The following is a 12,859-nucleotide window of genomic DNA, read 5'->3' as shown; positions in this document are numbered from 1 at the left end:
TAAGCCCGAGGGCAGGGAACTGTCTAATTAAAAAGACTGTATGTACAGCGCTGTGTACATTTACAGCGCTTTATAAATAAAGGTTAATAATAATAATAATAATAATAATAATGGCCACAGAGTTGTCCTCAGACAATACTGGCTCTTTGGCTTAGTATGGAGTTTAGCGCCGCTCCTTACAGTTGGTTATGACTAAACATGAATGTCAAGGGACTATCTTTACCTTTACCTTTTAATTGTGCAATTCTATACATTCTACCCAAAAGTAAGCCTATCTCTTTCAGTGGAACCATGGTGACCAGATGTCCTCCTTTTGTTCTGGTCCTGTCCTACATTTTCCTTCTGTCCAGGAGGAATTCCAAAATATCTTCCATTTGGAGCAGGACTAAGCAGCATGACATTTATATTTCTATGAGTGTTTGTAAGCTTTAATTTGGCCATGCCCTCCGTTTGGTCTTGGGCATCCTACATTTTTAAGGTGCCTTGTCCTCCTTTGTGGCTGTAGGGCCACCCTGAGTGGGGTTGCCACATCTCAGTGTGCATATATGCATCCGTGTGTAGAGAGATCTTGTTGCACCCTTGAGGCTCACTGAGAGAAAGAAGTTGGCAACATGAGCTTTTCGTAGGCTCCAGTCTACTTCCTCAGATGCATTTGGTGGAGTGGAAGCCAGGGACAGACGTTTGTATGCCATTGCTATAATGTGAGGATGTCGAATTCAAAATCCTTGGGGTATGGGAATGAAGAAGCAAGTCCAGATTTAAAGGATTTTGAATCTGGATTGACGTTCTCACATACCAATGGCATATATATATATATGTAAAACAAACTCCAACTCCCAGAATTCCATAGCCTTGAGCCAGAAGAGAGTTATTTCTCCAGTGTGGATGCAGCAGCCACAGCAACCTCTCCCTCGATAATAACAATAATGTCCCTTTCGCCAGAGTTGTCATTTTAGCCTGACTTCCCTCTCTCTCTCTCTCTCTTACACTACTCTTCCCTAAAACATTCCCCGCCCCAAGATGGCGGCACCGGAAGTTGAGGGGCGTGAACCTTCTTCATGTCCGGAACCGGAAGCGCGTGGAGCCTCTCCTCAGTCAGCATCGGGGCTGGAGTTCTGGACTAGAGCGTCGGGCGCGCGAGGGTCTTCGCCATGGTGAGTGGGCGCTTAGGGAAGGGCTGGGAAGAGGGACTGAAGCCTCCTGCTCCTCTTGGGTTGCCTGGGCTGGAGACTGTGGGCAGCCCTTGTTCCCGTAAGGATTGAGTTATTAGGGCCCTGGAGTTGGAGGAGACCCCAAGAAGGGCCCTGACTCTGCCATGCAGGAACTCCCAGTCAAAGCACCTCCCTTGACAGAGGGCCACCCAGCCTCTGCTTAAAGACGCCGCCACTCTCCCTCCATTGAGGGAGTGTGCTCCTCTGTCAGGAAGGAGGCCCTCCTGATGTCAAGGGGAATCTCTTAACAAACATCACTTTATCAGTAGGGTTGTGATGTTCCAGCACAGCGTTGTCTGATGGCTGTTTGTGTTGCGCAGGGCATCCGAGAGAAGTCCAAACAAAACCATGAGGATTTGTTTTTATGAGGATGGGAGACTGACCAGTTTATACACAAAGAAACCGGTCTCCTGCAGAATGCTAAGCAGGGCTTTCTGAAGACGCAGAGCAGATTCAGGGCCTCAGGCTTTTGTAAAAGGCTGCAGGAGGTTGTATGTATGATGATTTTCTAGATGCCGGTGGCTGAGGCCTCTGAGTTAACCTGGTGTAACTTCCATATATATAACACCGGATTTGATTTTCATCATGATATTTTAGAATCTTTGAATGAAGTATAACCCATATATTTATGTAGACAGAAAACCTTTGAGTCCTGGTTCAGTTTCAAGTAACTCTTCCTTCTCTTACAGCCCCACAGGCGGAAAAAGCCCTTCATAGAGAAGAAAAACGCTGTGACGTTTCACTTAGTACACAGAAGTCAGAGGGACCCCTTGACGGCGGATGACACTGCGCCCCAGAGGGTCCTCTTACCTGCACAAAAGGTAGGCGACAAAAAGGATAATGCTGTAGGAAAGTACCTTGTTGTCAACCTCCCAGTGGATGACCCAGGCCCTACTCTTCAGGATGTGGAAGAAACTACTCCCTGTTCTTTTGCCCACCTGATACATAACGGTATATATCTCTACCCTGCTATGTCCTTACTGAAAGGAGGACTGTAATCTTGTACCGTTTTACATGTGAATATTTCAGATGTGAATGGGATTGCAGTGCCAACTGCCTGAGATGACTTTAAAAAGGGATTTTATACATTTATGGAGAATGTCTGTATAGGATAACTCTGATATGGGGAATGGGATTGGGTTTATTGTCCTTCTATCTTGTTTTCAGGCTTCCAAGAGGCACCGCTTTGACCATTGTAGCAAACAGGATGTTTGACTTCATATACTTTGGTCTGATTTCTCAGGGGTCTTATGTTCTTTTTGATGTAATACTGTAAAATTCACTGTTAAGGGATTCACGACAGAAACTGTTAGGGGCTTACTGTACTCAGCTTCCATTTTTTTCCTGAAATACTTGCTTTTATAATGCCTCCTTTGAAATGCTTCCCCTCGTTCCAAAAAAATATTTAGGGAGATGATGAGAAGAGAAGAGAAGAACAGAGAAAATACGGAGTATTCTTCGATGATGACTATGACTATTTGCAACATCTCAAAGAAGCTTCTGGACCTTCTGAGCTTCTGCCAGCAAACAGACCAGATGCACAAGGCAGGATTGTAGTAACCACAAAAGGAGAGATAGGAGAGGAAATTCAACATATACCAGTAAGTACAAGGTAAACTTGAGTACTTATGGCCAAGGTGATGGTTTTGGTTGCTTGTTTTTCTTATGTGGACATTCAGCAAATGTAAAAGTTTTTCTTTAAAGGCTGTGTCGGAATAATTAGTAAAGTATCTTCTGGGAACATGTAACATAAAACATTCCTATTGACACTGAATTTTGTTATGATGGCTTTTACTTTAATCCAATGTAGTTGTAAAATAAGAAATGGTACTTAATGCTAACATAATTGGCAGCATTTTGTAATGTTCTATTTTATTTTGTTTCTCTTGAGTAGATTATTAAATGTTTCTCTTTAGACAAATGAGGTGAGAGAGATTTTGCATTGTGTGTCTCCACCATCCAGGTGGAATGGTTGGAGATGGTGGCAAAACACTAATCATTTGATAAAGTTGTATTGTATTGACAGAACACAGCCACAACATCTTAATGTTAAGATAAAAACTGTTTGCTTTATTATTATTATTATTATTATTATTATTATTATTATTATTATTATTATATTCCACTTTCATCCAAAATTGGGACTCAGAGTGGCTTACAATTTAAAAGAGTGGGGGGGGGACAAACATATGAATGCTTATTCTCAGATTTCAGAATAAAGGGGAAGATGTCAAGAAAGGGATACTTTAATTATTCAGAGAGTTGTCTGAGATTTAACTTTTTTTAAAAAATTATTTCTTTCTAGGTACCCACTATTAACTTGCCTTCATCAGTGTTTGCATCAGAATTTGAGGAGGATGTGGGACTGCTAAATAAAGCTGCTCCTTTTTCAGGTACTGTACTTACAGTACAGCCTGCTGTGCATGTGTATTCAGATGTTCCACTGTCATGTGAAGCTTACTCACATGACTGAGATAATAGCCTTAACCTGTCTTTCATGGGATGTTAATACAGAATTCGTTATTGTAGAATTATTTTGATGTCATCATCCATGTAGCCTAACTTCCATGTTAACATTACCTGGTTGCCTTTAAATATATTTTCTTTGTTCTTTTAAAAAGTCAAATGATAAGTGGGTACTAATGCTTGCTGCAGGGATGGTCAGACAGACCATGGCAGGCACCAGATTTCTGGTTTGCTTCTCTTCTGACAAGCCAGAGATAATCCAGAGTTTCCTTTAGGATTAATTGCGTGGCTACTCTGAAGGGGAAATGAGCCAGGGATCTGGCTCCCTGCCAAGTTTGTACATCGTAGTGATCAAACCATGGGCCAAAGGTCTGTGATTTCTTTAGCCACTCTTTCTACAAGCAGGAGTGATTAGGAAATGTGCACTAACATGTTGCTCATTCATAGTTAGCACGGGAATTATCCTGCATTTGTTGCTTTATTTTTGTTGCATCCATAGGTGTTTCATAGAAACTTGCACTTAATTTCACAAACTCATGAGACATAAAAAGTGAGGTTGTCATTTCTCTTGTTCTCTTACATCCACATCTGTCTGTGCCAAAAGGTTAAGTAACAAAAGCAAATGTGTGCATAGATCTCCTCACAGAACAAAATAAGATTAGTTAAATTAATCAAAATGTTACAATTCTTTCCTGAGGCTGGAATCGAGTTATGTGGGTTGTCAAACTCTTCTGAAAACTATTCAAGCTTAAACAATTTGTACTTCCAACAAGAAACAGTTCTATAACTTAAAATATCCATGAGGATAGTTCCCTTTCTTTGGCTAAGGGCACTTTGTTACCTACTGTTATGGTGCAAGTGTTGCCATACCTAATGTATAACTTGTTTTTCTGTCATTAGGGCCTAGGCTGGATTTTGACCCTGACATTGTTGCAGCACTTGATGATGACTTTGATTTTGACAATCCAGACAATCTCCTTGAAGATGATTTCATTTTAAGAGCCAATAAACCAGGGACTACAGATGAAGAAAAGGAAGGTTCTTGGTAATGTAATGAAAAAAAATTGTTATTGGTGGCAGAAGAATAATTTTTTTATCCATTGTAAAACAGTTAAAATAATTGCCTGTTAAATAATATAAATTACCTTAGTGCTATAGGATTTTAATAATAATAATAATAATAATAATAATAATAATAATATGTTTTATTTATAGACCGCTATTCCGCATTACAATGTATTTTGTAATACATTTTTCCCCTATAGGGAGTATAACTCTGGAGATGAAGATGAATGGGAGGATATGGAAGAAGAAGAAGAAAAAGATGGAAAAAATGTACAGAGTGATGAGGAATATGATTCTGAAGGTCCTTTGTCAGATGACAGTGAAATCAGAGGAGAGATGAAAGAATTTCTTTTCATGCAAGAAGAGACTAAAAGTCGTTTCACAGAATACTCTATGACCTCTTCAGTAATGAGAAGGAATGAACAGTTGACCCTTTTGGATGAGCGATTTGAGAAGGTTGGTAAAATAGTGGTACTGATTCTGATTAACCCAAAGTATCCTTGGGAAGCTTCAATTCATTGATTCTGGTCTCTTAACTGATCTGTATCAGGATGGGAAAGTCCTATAAAGTATCCATGGCCATTTTGTGGGTGCTAGGCCCTCCAACAGCCCTGCCTTTTGGGGAGGGGAGTTTTTTTGGGGGGGAAATGGACCATAGGGGTTTTGGGCAATTTTGCCATATTTCAAGGCCACCTGGGCTGTTTTTTAATAGGATGTGATCCGGTCCATTCACTTTGCTTTAAAAAAAGGCTTCTCCTGTGCCCAAATAGCCCACGCAGCCCCCAAACATGGCAAAATTGCTCTCATGCCTCTCAGGAAGTGCTGGGGGGGCATTTTGGGTATAAAATGGTATTTGTTTTGTTCTATTTTTCTTTTCATGGTAGAGGAGCAACAGTAAACAGTGGACCCCCCCCCCCCAGGGGCCAGTTTAGCTCCTTAACCTTTAACAGTTGCCCACCTCAGTCTTCAGTAGCTTGTGCATAAAAGGTTATTTGCATTAATCTGTATTTCTAGTGATTGCAATAGTTAACATCCAAGTGCTAATCACATATAGAACTATATCCTGTGGTTACACCTGACCACAGTAAAACCCTTGAATCAGTGGAATTTATATGTTGATTCAGTAATTTATTGAATGGATCTACTTTACTTGGAACTAATCCACAGGATGCCAGCCATACTGAATAGTAGTAGTTTTGTGTGTTACTAAAGGCTCATCCTGAATTGGAGGCATTTTCTTGTCTTAATGCGTAACAAAAAACCTGCGGTCAGTGAAAACTTTATCTTATTATATAAGGAAAGGTAATTTGGTGGATTCAAATAGAAGTATTCCTAAAACTGAGTTTCTCACTGTGGTTGAAATATCTCATAGCATTTACCTAACCAGTTCCAGAATGATTCCCACAGAAAACTGTTTTTTCGTGTTTAGTTTTTTGAGCAGTTTGATGATGATGAAATCGGAGCATTGGATAATGCTGAATTAGAAGGCTTCATTCAAAATGACAGTACTCGGTTACAGGAAATCTTGAATGATTACTACAGAGAAAAAACAAAAAAGTAGGTAAAATATTTGAACTCTGGCTTTTTAAAAAAAAAAAAAGATTATCTACATCTTCTCTTTCTCAATTCAACACCTCCTGTCTTTTGCTTTTAGACTCACTTATCTTCCAGCTTATTTATGAGCTTCCAGTTGTGATAGGTGGTGTGTATGGCAGTTGTGATACTGTCATGCCAAGTATCTGATTTGCAGAAAAATGGAGAAGAAATATTCCTATTAGGATAGCCATATTCTCTGTTCTAAAAACAAGCCCTACTATTAAAACTGTGTTCAAGAGGCACTTCAGATTTTGGCATTGCAGTGTATTTTATATCTTTTCACCTCACATTATATTGGATGAGCTGCTGTAACCCTCCAGATACTTTTGAACTGCATCTCCTTTAATTCTTCACCTTGATATGAAGAATAGACTAGCAGAAAAAAATCTGGAGAGTCATAGCTACTCCCCTCTGCCTTACAAGAGAGGCATGGGGATTTATGCTACTGTTCAAACAGACAATCAACCTGAAAACATATGTACATTATTGTAGTGCCTCAAAAAGTAAGGGAGATAATACTACATTAGTTTGTTACGTCTTTCCTGGAGTCCTTGAAAATCAGCAATTGTTGTGGTTTAAACCTCACACTTGGAATGAACTATGAAGTGGTATTCTGAACAAGAACATTAGCTGTCATTTCAGTGTTTATAAAGACGTTACAATATATTTTAGTCTTTTTCATTAGTTTTTGGCATTCCTAACTGCACATGCTACCCACGGCATGTGGCTCCTTGTTCCTTTAGTCCAAAAAATATGGCAAAAATTACTGGGGAAATTTTGGAACCCAGATATGGATTGAAGAACATTGGAATTAAATGTTTAATATTTCTATGGTTGAGGAGTAACTTCATAAAACTAAGGTAATATGATAATATCCTAAAGGGTTGTATCCAATGATGGCTTTGTCTTAATGGGTACTGCTTCTGTTTGCACTTTTTAGTCCTTCTGTAGCTGCCATCCACCATTCTGTTTTAGGAGCTATCAAACTTTCAAAGACAGCTTTTCAGCGTGGATAACATATTAAGTAGCAAAGGTTGGATGCTTTGACTTATGTGAGAAAAGGCACAATCTACTGAGACAGTGCCACCCTTGGATACACCTGTTTTACTGTGGTTTCAAGTTCAGGAGCACCTCTTTCCAAATTATGTGTTTCCCAAATTATATGTAAGACAAATTAGGGACTTCTTGTTTTTGCTATATCTGTTAAATCTGTGCCTCTAGACATGAAGGTCCTCTTCCTGTAGGCATTTGCAGGGAACTGAGCTGTGGGCATATGTACTAGAGACTATTTGTGAATGGGTGTGGCTAGAATTGAGCTTTGCTTTGCATGCTTAGTAGGAGAATGCCCAAATTTCTTCTACTTTGCTTTCACCTCACCCACTGCTGGAATGTAGCTCTATAGACCTTCCCCAGGTTGGAATTTGTCCCTTGGATATAAAATGCTTGTTCAGCCGTGTTCTATGGGATATTGAACTATGACAGAGAGAAGCTGAAAGTATCTTTTAAAAGTAATTTAAAATTAACTGTCTTTATATATCTTCTTCCTTCCTTCAAAAGCTGTGTGAAACTTAATGAACTTGAAATCAAAGAAGATTCAGAGCTTGTCCTGGATAAGGAAAAAGATGAGAAAGAAGAGCTTGTAACACTGATTATTAAAGAACCTAAAGAAACTTGGGACTGTGAATCCATTCTGAGTGGGTATCTAGAGTTACTTTTTTGTTTCCTAGTAATCCCCTCCCCCCCCCAAAAAAAAAAACAACAGGGCTAATGCCTTAGTTCAGAGCAAGGGATAGATTATTCCTCAGTCCACTGTTGCTTTTATATATAAAATATGATGTGTTAGAATATAATGTTCCCAATGGATGTAATTTTTTAAACCTTTTTATCATTGTGCTGGCTGTGTGCCGTAATAAGAATTTTTTTCATATGTGCCTGTATAGCATACACCTGAATTACCCACAAAAGGGTTCTGTGGATTAACTAAGAGGTTTGCAGTTTAGTGAGGCACTAGAGTTCTTGGCTGAGATTTCTAAATGCCCCTCCCTAAACTGCCAATCCCAGGATTCTATAGAACAGAGCAATGGTAGGTAAAGTGGAACAATAGTGCTAATTGTGTAGTATCAGTGGCTCTGGACTACAATATTAATATATACTTTCAGAAATTTGAAATCACTACTAAAGAGAGGGGAAACCTTAATTCCTTGATTAGTTTTGTGGTTTTTTTTCCCTTCAAGGTACCTACTCAAACTTGTACAATCATCCAAAAGTTATTGAAGTTCCACAAAAGGTAAATGTGAATTTCTTGTTATATGCTTTCCAGTTAACTCTGACTTATGGTGACTGTCTCACTGGGTTTTATCAGCAAGATTTATTCAGAGGAGGTTTGTCATTACCTTCTTTAAGGGTGAGAGAGTGTGATTTACTCAGGGTCACCAAGTGGATTTCTGTAGCTGAGCAGAGAGAGATTTGAACCCTGGTCTCCCAAGGTCCTAGTCCAACACTCAAACCACTGTGACCTGCTGGGTCAAATGAGAATTTACATTCCTTATTATCTATATAAAGAACTTTGATGTAAAGTTCATCAGAACCAAAGAGCTGTTTTATGTGCCTTCTACAGGAAGAGGTTTTTTTTAAGGGGGGTTGCAGTGTGCAGTGAAGGGTAATCTTTTCCACAAAGTCCCTTCCAGAAGCTGCTTCCCATGACCAATGTGTAAGCTTTAAAAAACAACAACCATTTATTATTGGGATATAGAGGCACAAGGAAAAAGTACAATGTGGGTTTTGATAGTAACCAGGCATAAAAGGGTTATTGTGAGCCATAATGATTAGCCATTTAAACAGGAAGTGATATCAAAAAGATAGTCAACAAGTGTTGTAAAGTCCTGTAGGATGCTGCCAGTCTGAAAAGTCACTCAGGCTGTAGGGTGGCTGGATCCTTTGTGACACCAGAGGGAGAGGCAAGACCTAGTAGGCCTCACAGAGCCTTTGCCAGAGAAGGTTGTTGTTAGTGTGGATGGTGGAGATGTATATATTGTTGTACACAGTGGAACTTCTTCTAAGAATAAAAGCTTCATCTGAGAGAAGTTTACAGTGGTGGGATACAAACTGCCCGGAGGTCCCCCGCCAACACCATTTGCTCCGCGCGGGAGCTGCAGCAGCCAAACCGCGCGGCTCCCGCACGGAGCAAAAAAGAAGCTCCATTTCGGAGCTTCTTTCCGCGGCGCACTGATGACGTCGCGAAGCGCCAAGGGCGCATTCGTGACGTCATTAGGGCCACGCGACGTTCGGATGCTCAGCGTCCAATATGTCAATATGGCGCCGGCCATGTAGAAAGGCCGGCGCCATATTGTACGGACACAGTCCGTACTAGACTCAGGGGCGTCTAGAAGAGATGCCCCTTTTTTAAAATGGGACGTCCTCTGGACGTCCCAACTGCCGGTATGTAACCGGCCAGTGTCTCTTTGCTCATTGAGAAAGGGAGAGAGGTCTTTCTCCAGCTCAGAAGCTGCTGACTACAGTCACGAAGGTGGAAAATCTAGTGCCAAATGTTGACATGTTGCCTCACGCACTGCGCAATATCAAAAGCGTTTCAACATTTATTATATGGTGGATGGTGTGAAAGGATATGCCAGAGGTTGGATATCCCATGCCCTCAAGAAAAAGAGAAAAAAATGATGCTACTTTTTTGTGGGTTTGACTAAGCATGACTGATCTGGAGCCAGCCCAGTGTGGGCTGTTGAAGTCTTTCAACACGTATAAGGAAAACTGCACACAATAGGAATATCTTTTTCAAAAAAAAAAAAAAAACCCAAAACATCACAGCTAGGTAATTCCCCCCCCCCCCCCCCAATTGTGTTTAAATCTATTTTGGTTCAACAGTTGATTTGATATCTAGGGCTCATGGATTCTGTTGACTTGAATTTTGGATCTCATTGATTTTTGGCTGGGGATGCATACATCTTTATTAATGCTATTGGTTTATTAGTGTATTTTTCTTTTAAAAATTAGTTCATTAGTATTTGTATTTGTTTTTTAGCCCAAACCAATCAAAGTGTCTAATAAGACAGGAATCCCTTTAGATGTTTTGCCACAAAGAAGACTTACAGCTAAACAGGTTGAACGTATGCAGATGATTAATGACTGTGACCTGCCACGAGTATCCACACAACCACGATCTAAACATGAGAGTAAAGAAGATCGGAAAGCTAGAAAACAAGCTATCAAAGAAGAACGAAAAGTAATGTTAACTTTCCTGTACCAAATGTATTGTTTACTTCCACTGCAAACTAATTTCAATTTAACTTTGACTAAAGTAGCGATCAATTGTTTTTAACATATACCAGAACCAATTATAGCAACACCTAAACAATCCATAAATTCTTCTGTCTCCCAAACTACACTGAATCTTTAGCCAGAATACAGTTCCTATGCAATTCAAAGCTGTGTCAATAGGCATATAGTATCTAGATTGAGTAACAGTACCATTCTCTTCTGCTTTGGTCAGGCCTCACCTGGAATACTGTGTCCAGTTCTGGGCACCACATCTCAAAGGTTGACAAGCTGGAGTATGTCCAGAGGAGGGTGACCAAAATGGTGAAGGATCTGGAAACCATGCCCTATTAGGAGGGAGCTAGGTATGTTAGACGGTTAAGAGGTGATATGATACTGTAGCTCTATTTAAGTATTTGATGGGGTGTCATATTGAGGATGGAGCAAGCTTGTTTGCTGCAGCTCCATGGCACAAGGATCGATGGATTCAAGCTACAGGAAAAGAGATTCCACCCCAACATTAGGAAGTGTTTCCCAACAGAGCTGTTTGACACTGGAACACACTCCCTTGGAGTATGGTGGAGTCTCCTCCTTTGGAGGTTTTAAAATAGGGACAGAATGGCCATCTAATCTTTGATTGTCTATTTCTGCATGGCAGGGGATTGGACTGGATGGCCCTTGATATCTCTTCCAACTCTATGATTCTATTGCCAGCTGCAGTAGACCCAGTGAATAAATACAATTTGTACAAGTATTGATTTACTATTTGGCGGTTCATCCACTAGGGCTACACTGGCTATGACTAGCAATTGGATATTACCCTTTGTTCCTTGCATATTTTTTAAAATCACTATCTAGTGCATGTTTGTGTGTGCGTACCTTTGCAATCCTATGAGTTTCATAGGGTTTTCTGAGGATATATATTTTGAACCTTCCTTATCTGGAATTCTGAAATCCAAAATACACCAAAATCCAAAACTGCCCATATGGGTGGTTGAGATAAAGACACCTTGGCTTTCTGATGATTCAACATATACAAACTGTTTCAGAGACAAAATTAATTAAAATATGTATAAAATTACTTTCAGGCTCTGTGTATAAGTTGTATATGAAACATGTTTAGATTAGGTTCGATCTCCAGACTATCTCATTATGTATATGCAAATACTTCAAAACAGGAAAAAATCAAAAATCAACACACTTCTGGTCCCAAGCATTTTGGATAAGGGAGACTTAATCTGTACCAACAAATAAACTAAGTAAATAAATATGCAAATCATTTTTGCAGGAGCGCAGGGTGGAGAAGAAAGCCAACAAATTGGCCTTCAAGCAAGAGAAGACAAGACAAGAGAAAGAACTACTTAACCTGAAACAGAATATTCAAGGACTCAAGTTGTCATAACATTGGAAGAATTGTTTCATCTTAAAGATAAGACACTATGGACAGTGCTTTTCAAAATTCTGACTTAGTCACTTGCCAGTGTTTGCTGAAATATAATTTTTCTGTTGCTACAAAAAATAAAATTATATCTTTCTTATATGGAAGTGATGGCAGCTATTTATTAACTTACATTGAATTGGGAAAACTTGTAAGTTATTAAACAAAAAAAAAAACCTCTTTGAAACTGTTTCCTTTCATTCTACTTTGAAATGGTGGTGTTGCATTTAGGTCAATAGTTCTCTGTTGCTCTTTGCATTAATGCTGTGAGAAATTTATTAATCTGTGCTTCGTAGGCAGAGGGTCTTGAAATTACTGTTCAGAAAAGCCCATATTTTTTATTTAATATTTGGAGGCTCATGCTTCTTAAGATTCAGTGCAGATTCATAGAGTGGCTTTGAAAATATGAGAGGGAGTGTTTATCCCAGCACTGTTTCCAGTAGTATCAAACCAGATGAGTCTGAAAACTTTCAAACAACGTATCTTCAATACCTTTAGTAGCCACTAAAAAAAATTAAGATGGTTAACAACTATCACGAAAAAATCAAATAGTTTTAAAACAATCCAATAAAAATTATGAGGGGTCATGGTTTACAGGTTACATATCCTTTTACCTTTCTTACATTAAAAGCCATCTCTCTTTATCTTGTAGTTTTTACACTATTTTCCCCACTGTACTGTTTACCCTTAACGTCTTTGAAATGTTTATCTTAGCAACCTTTGCCTTGTTCTTCCAACATTTTCATAAGGCTTTTGTGTACACTTGATCATTCTTTGGCCTGTAATCAAGATCAATATATATTTTGTTACCAAG

General features: G+C 39.3%; 1 protein-coding gene across 1 annotated transcript; it reads left to right on the top strand.

The window, feature by feature from the left end:
* Nucleotides 1-1,075: 1,075 nt before the first annotated feature.
* LTV1 (LTV1 ribosome biogenesis factor) lies at nt 1,076-12,147 on the top strand. The gene is made up of 11 exons (XM_042445177.1): nt 1,076-1,154; nt 1,901-2,032; nt 2,621-2,812; nt 3,517-3,604; nt 4,578-4,722; nt 4,943-5,198; nt 6,172-6,299; nt 7,896-8,032; nt 8,573-8,625; nt 10,375-10,575; nt 11,896-12,147. The coding sequence occupies exons 1-11, from the start codon at nt 1,152-1,154 to the stop codon at nt 12,007-12,009; spliced, it is 1,449 nt and encodes a 482-aa protein (XP_042301111.1). The 5' UTR covers nt 1,076-1,151; the 3' UTR covers nt 12,010-12,147.
* Nucleotides 12,148-12,859: the final 712 nt, after the last annotated feature.

Source organism: Sceloporus undulatus, chromosome 1 (genome assembly GCF_019175285.1).
Source record: "Sceloporus undulatus isolate JIND9_A2432 ecotype Alabama chromosome 1, SceUnd_v1.1, whole genome shotgun sequence".
NCBI lineage: Eukaryota > Metazoa > Chordata > Lepidosauria > Squamata > Phrynosomatidae > Sceloporus > Sceloporus undulatus.
The sequence above is the reverse complement of the archived record's forward strand: the minus strand, read 5'-3'. Positions and strand labels throughout refer to the sequence as shown.

Bases quoted from the DNA above. Each gene is read 5' to 3' on its own strand.
- LTV1 (XM_042445177.1), top strand. The intron at 2,033-2,620 runs GTAGGCGACAAA...AAAAATATTTAG, and splicing joins TCCTCTTACCTGCACAAAAG to GGAGATGATGAGAAGAGAAG. The intron at 4,723-4,942 runs GTAATGTAATGA...TTTCCCCTATAG, and splicing joins GAAGAAAAGGAAGGTTCTTG to GGAGTATAACTCTGGAGATG.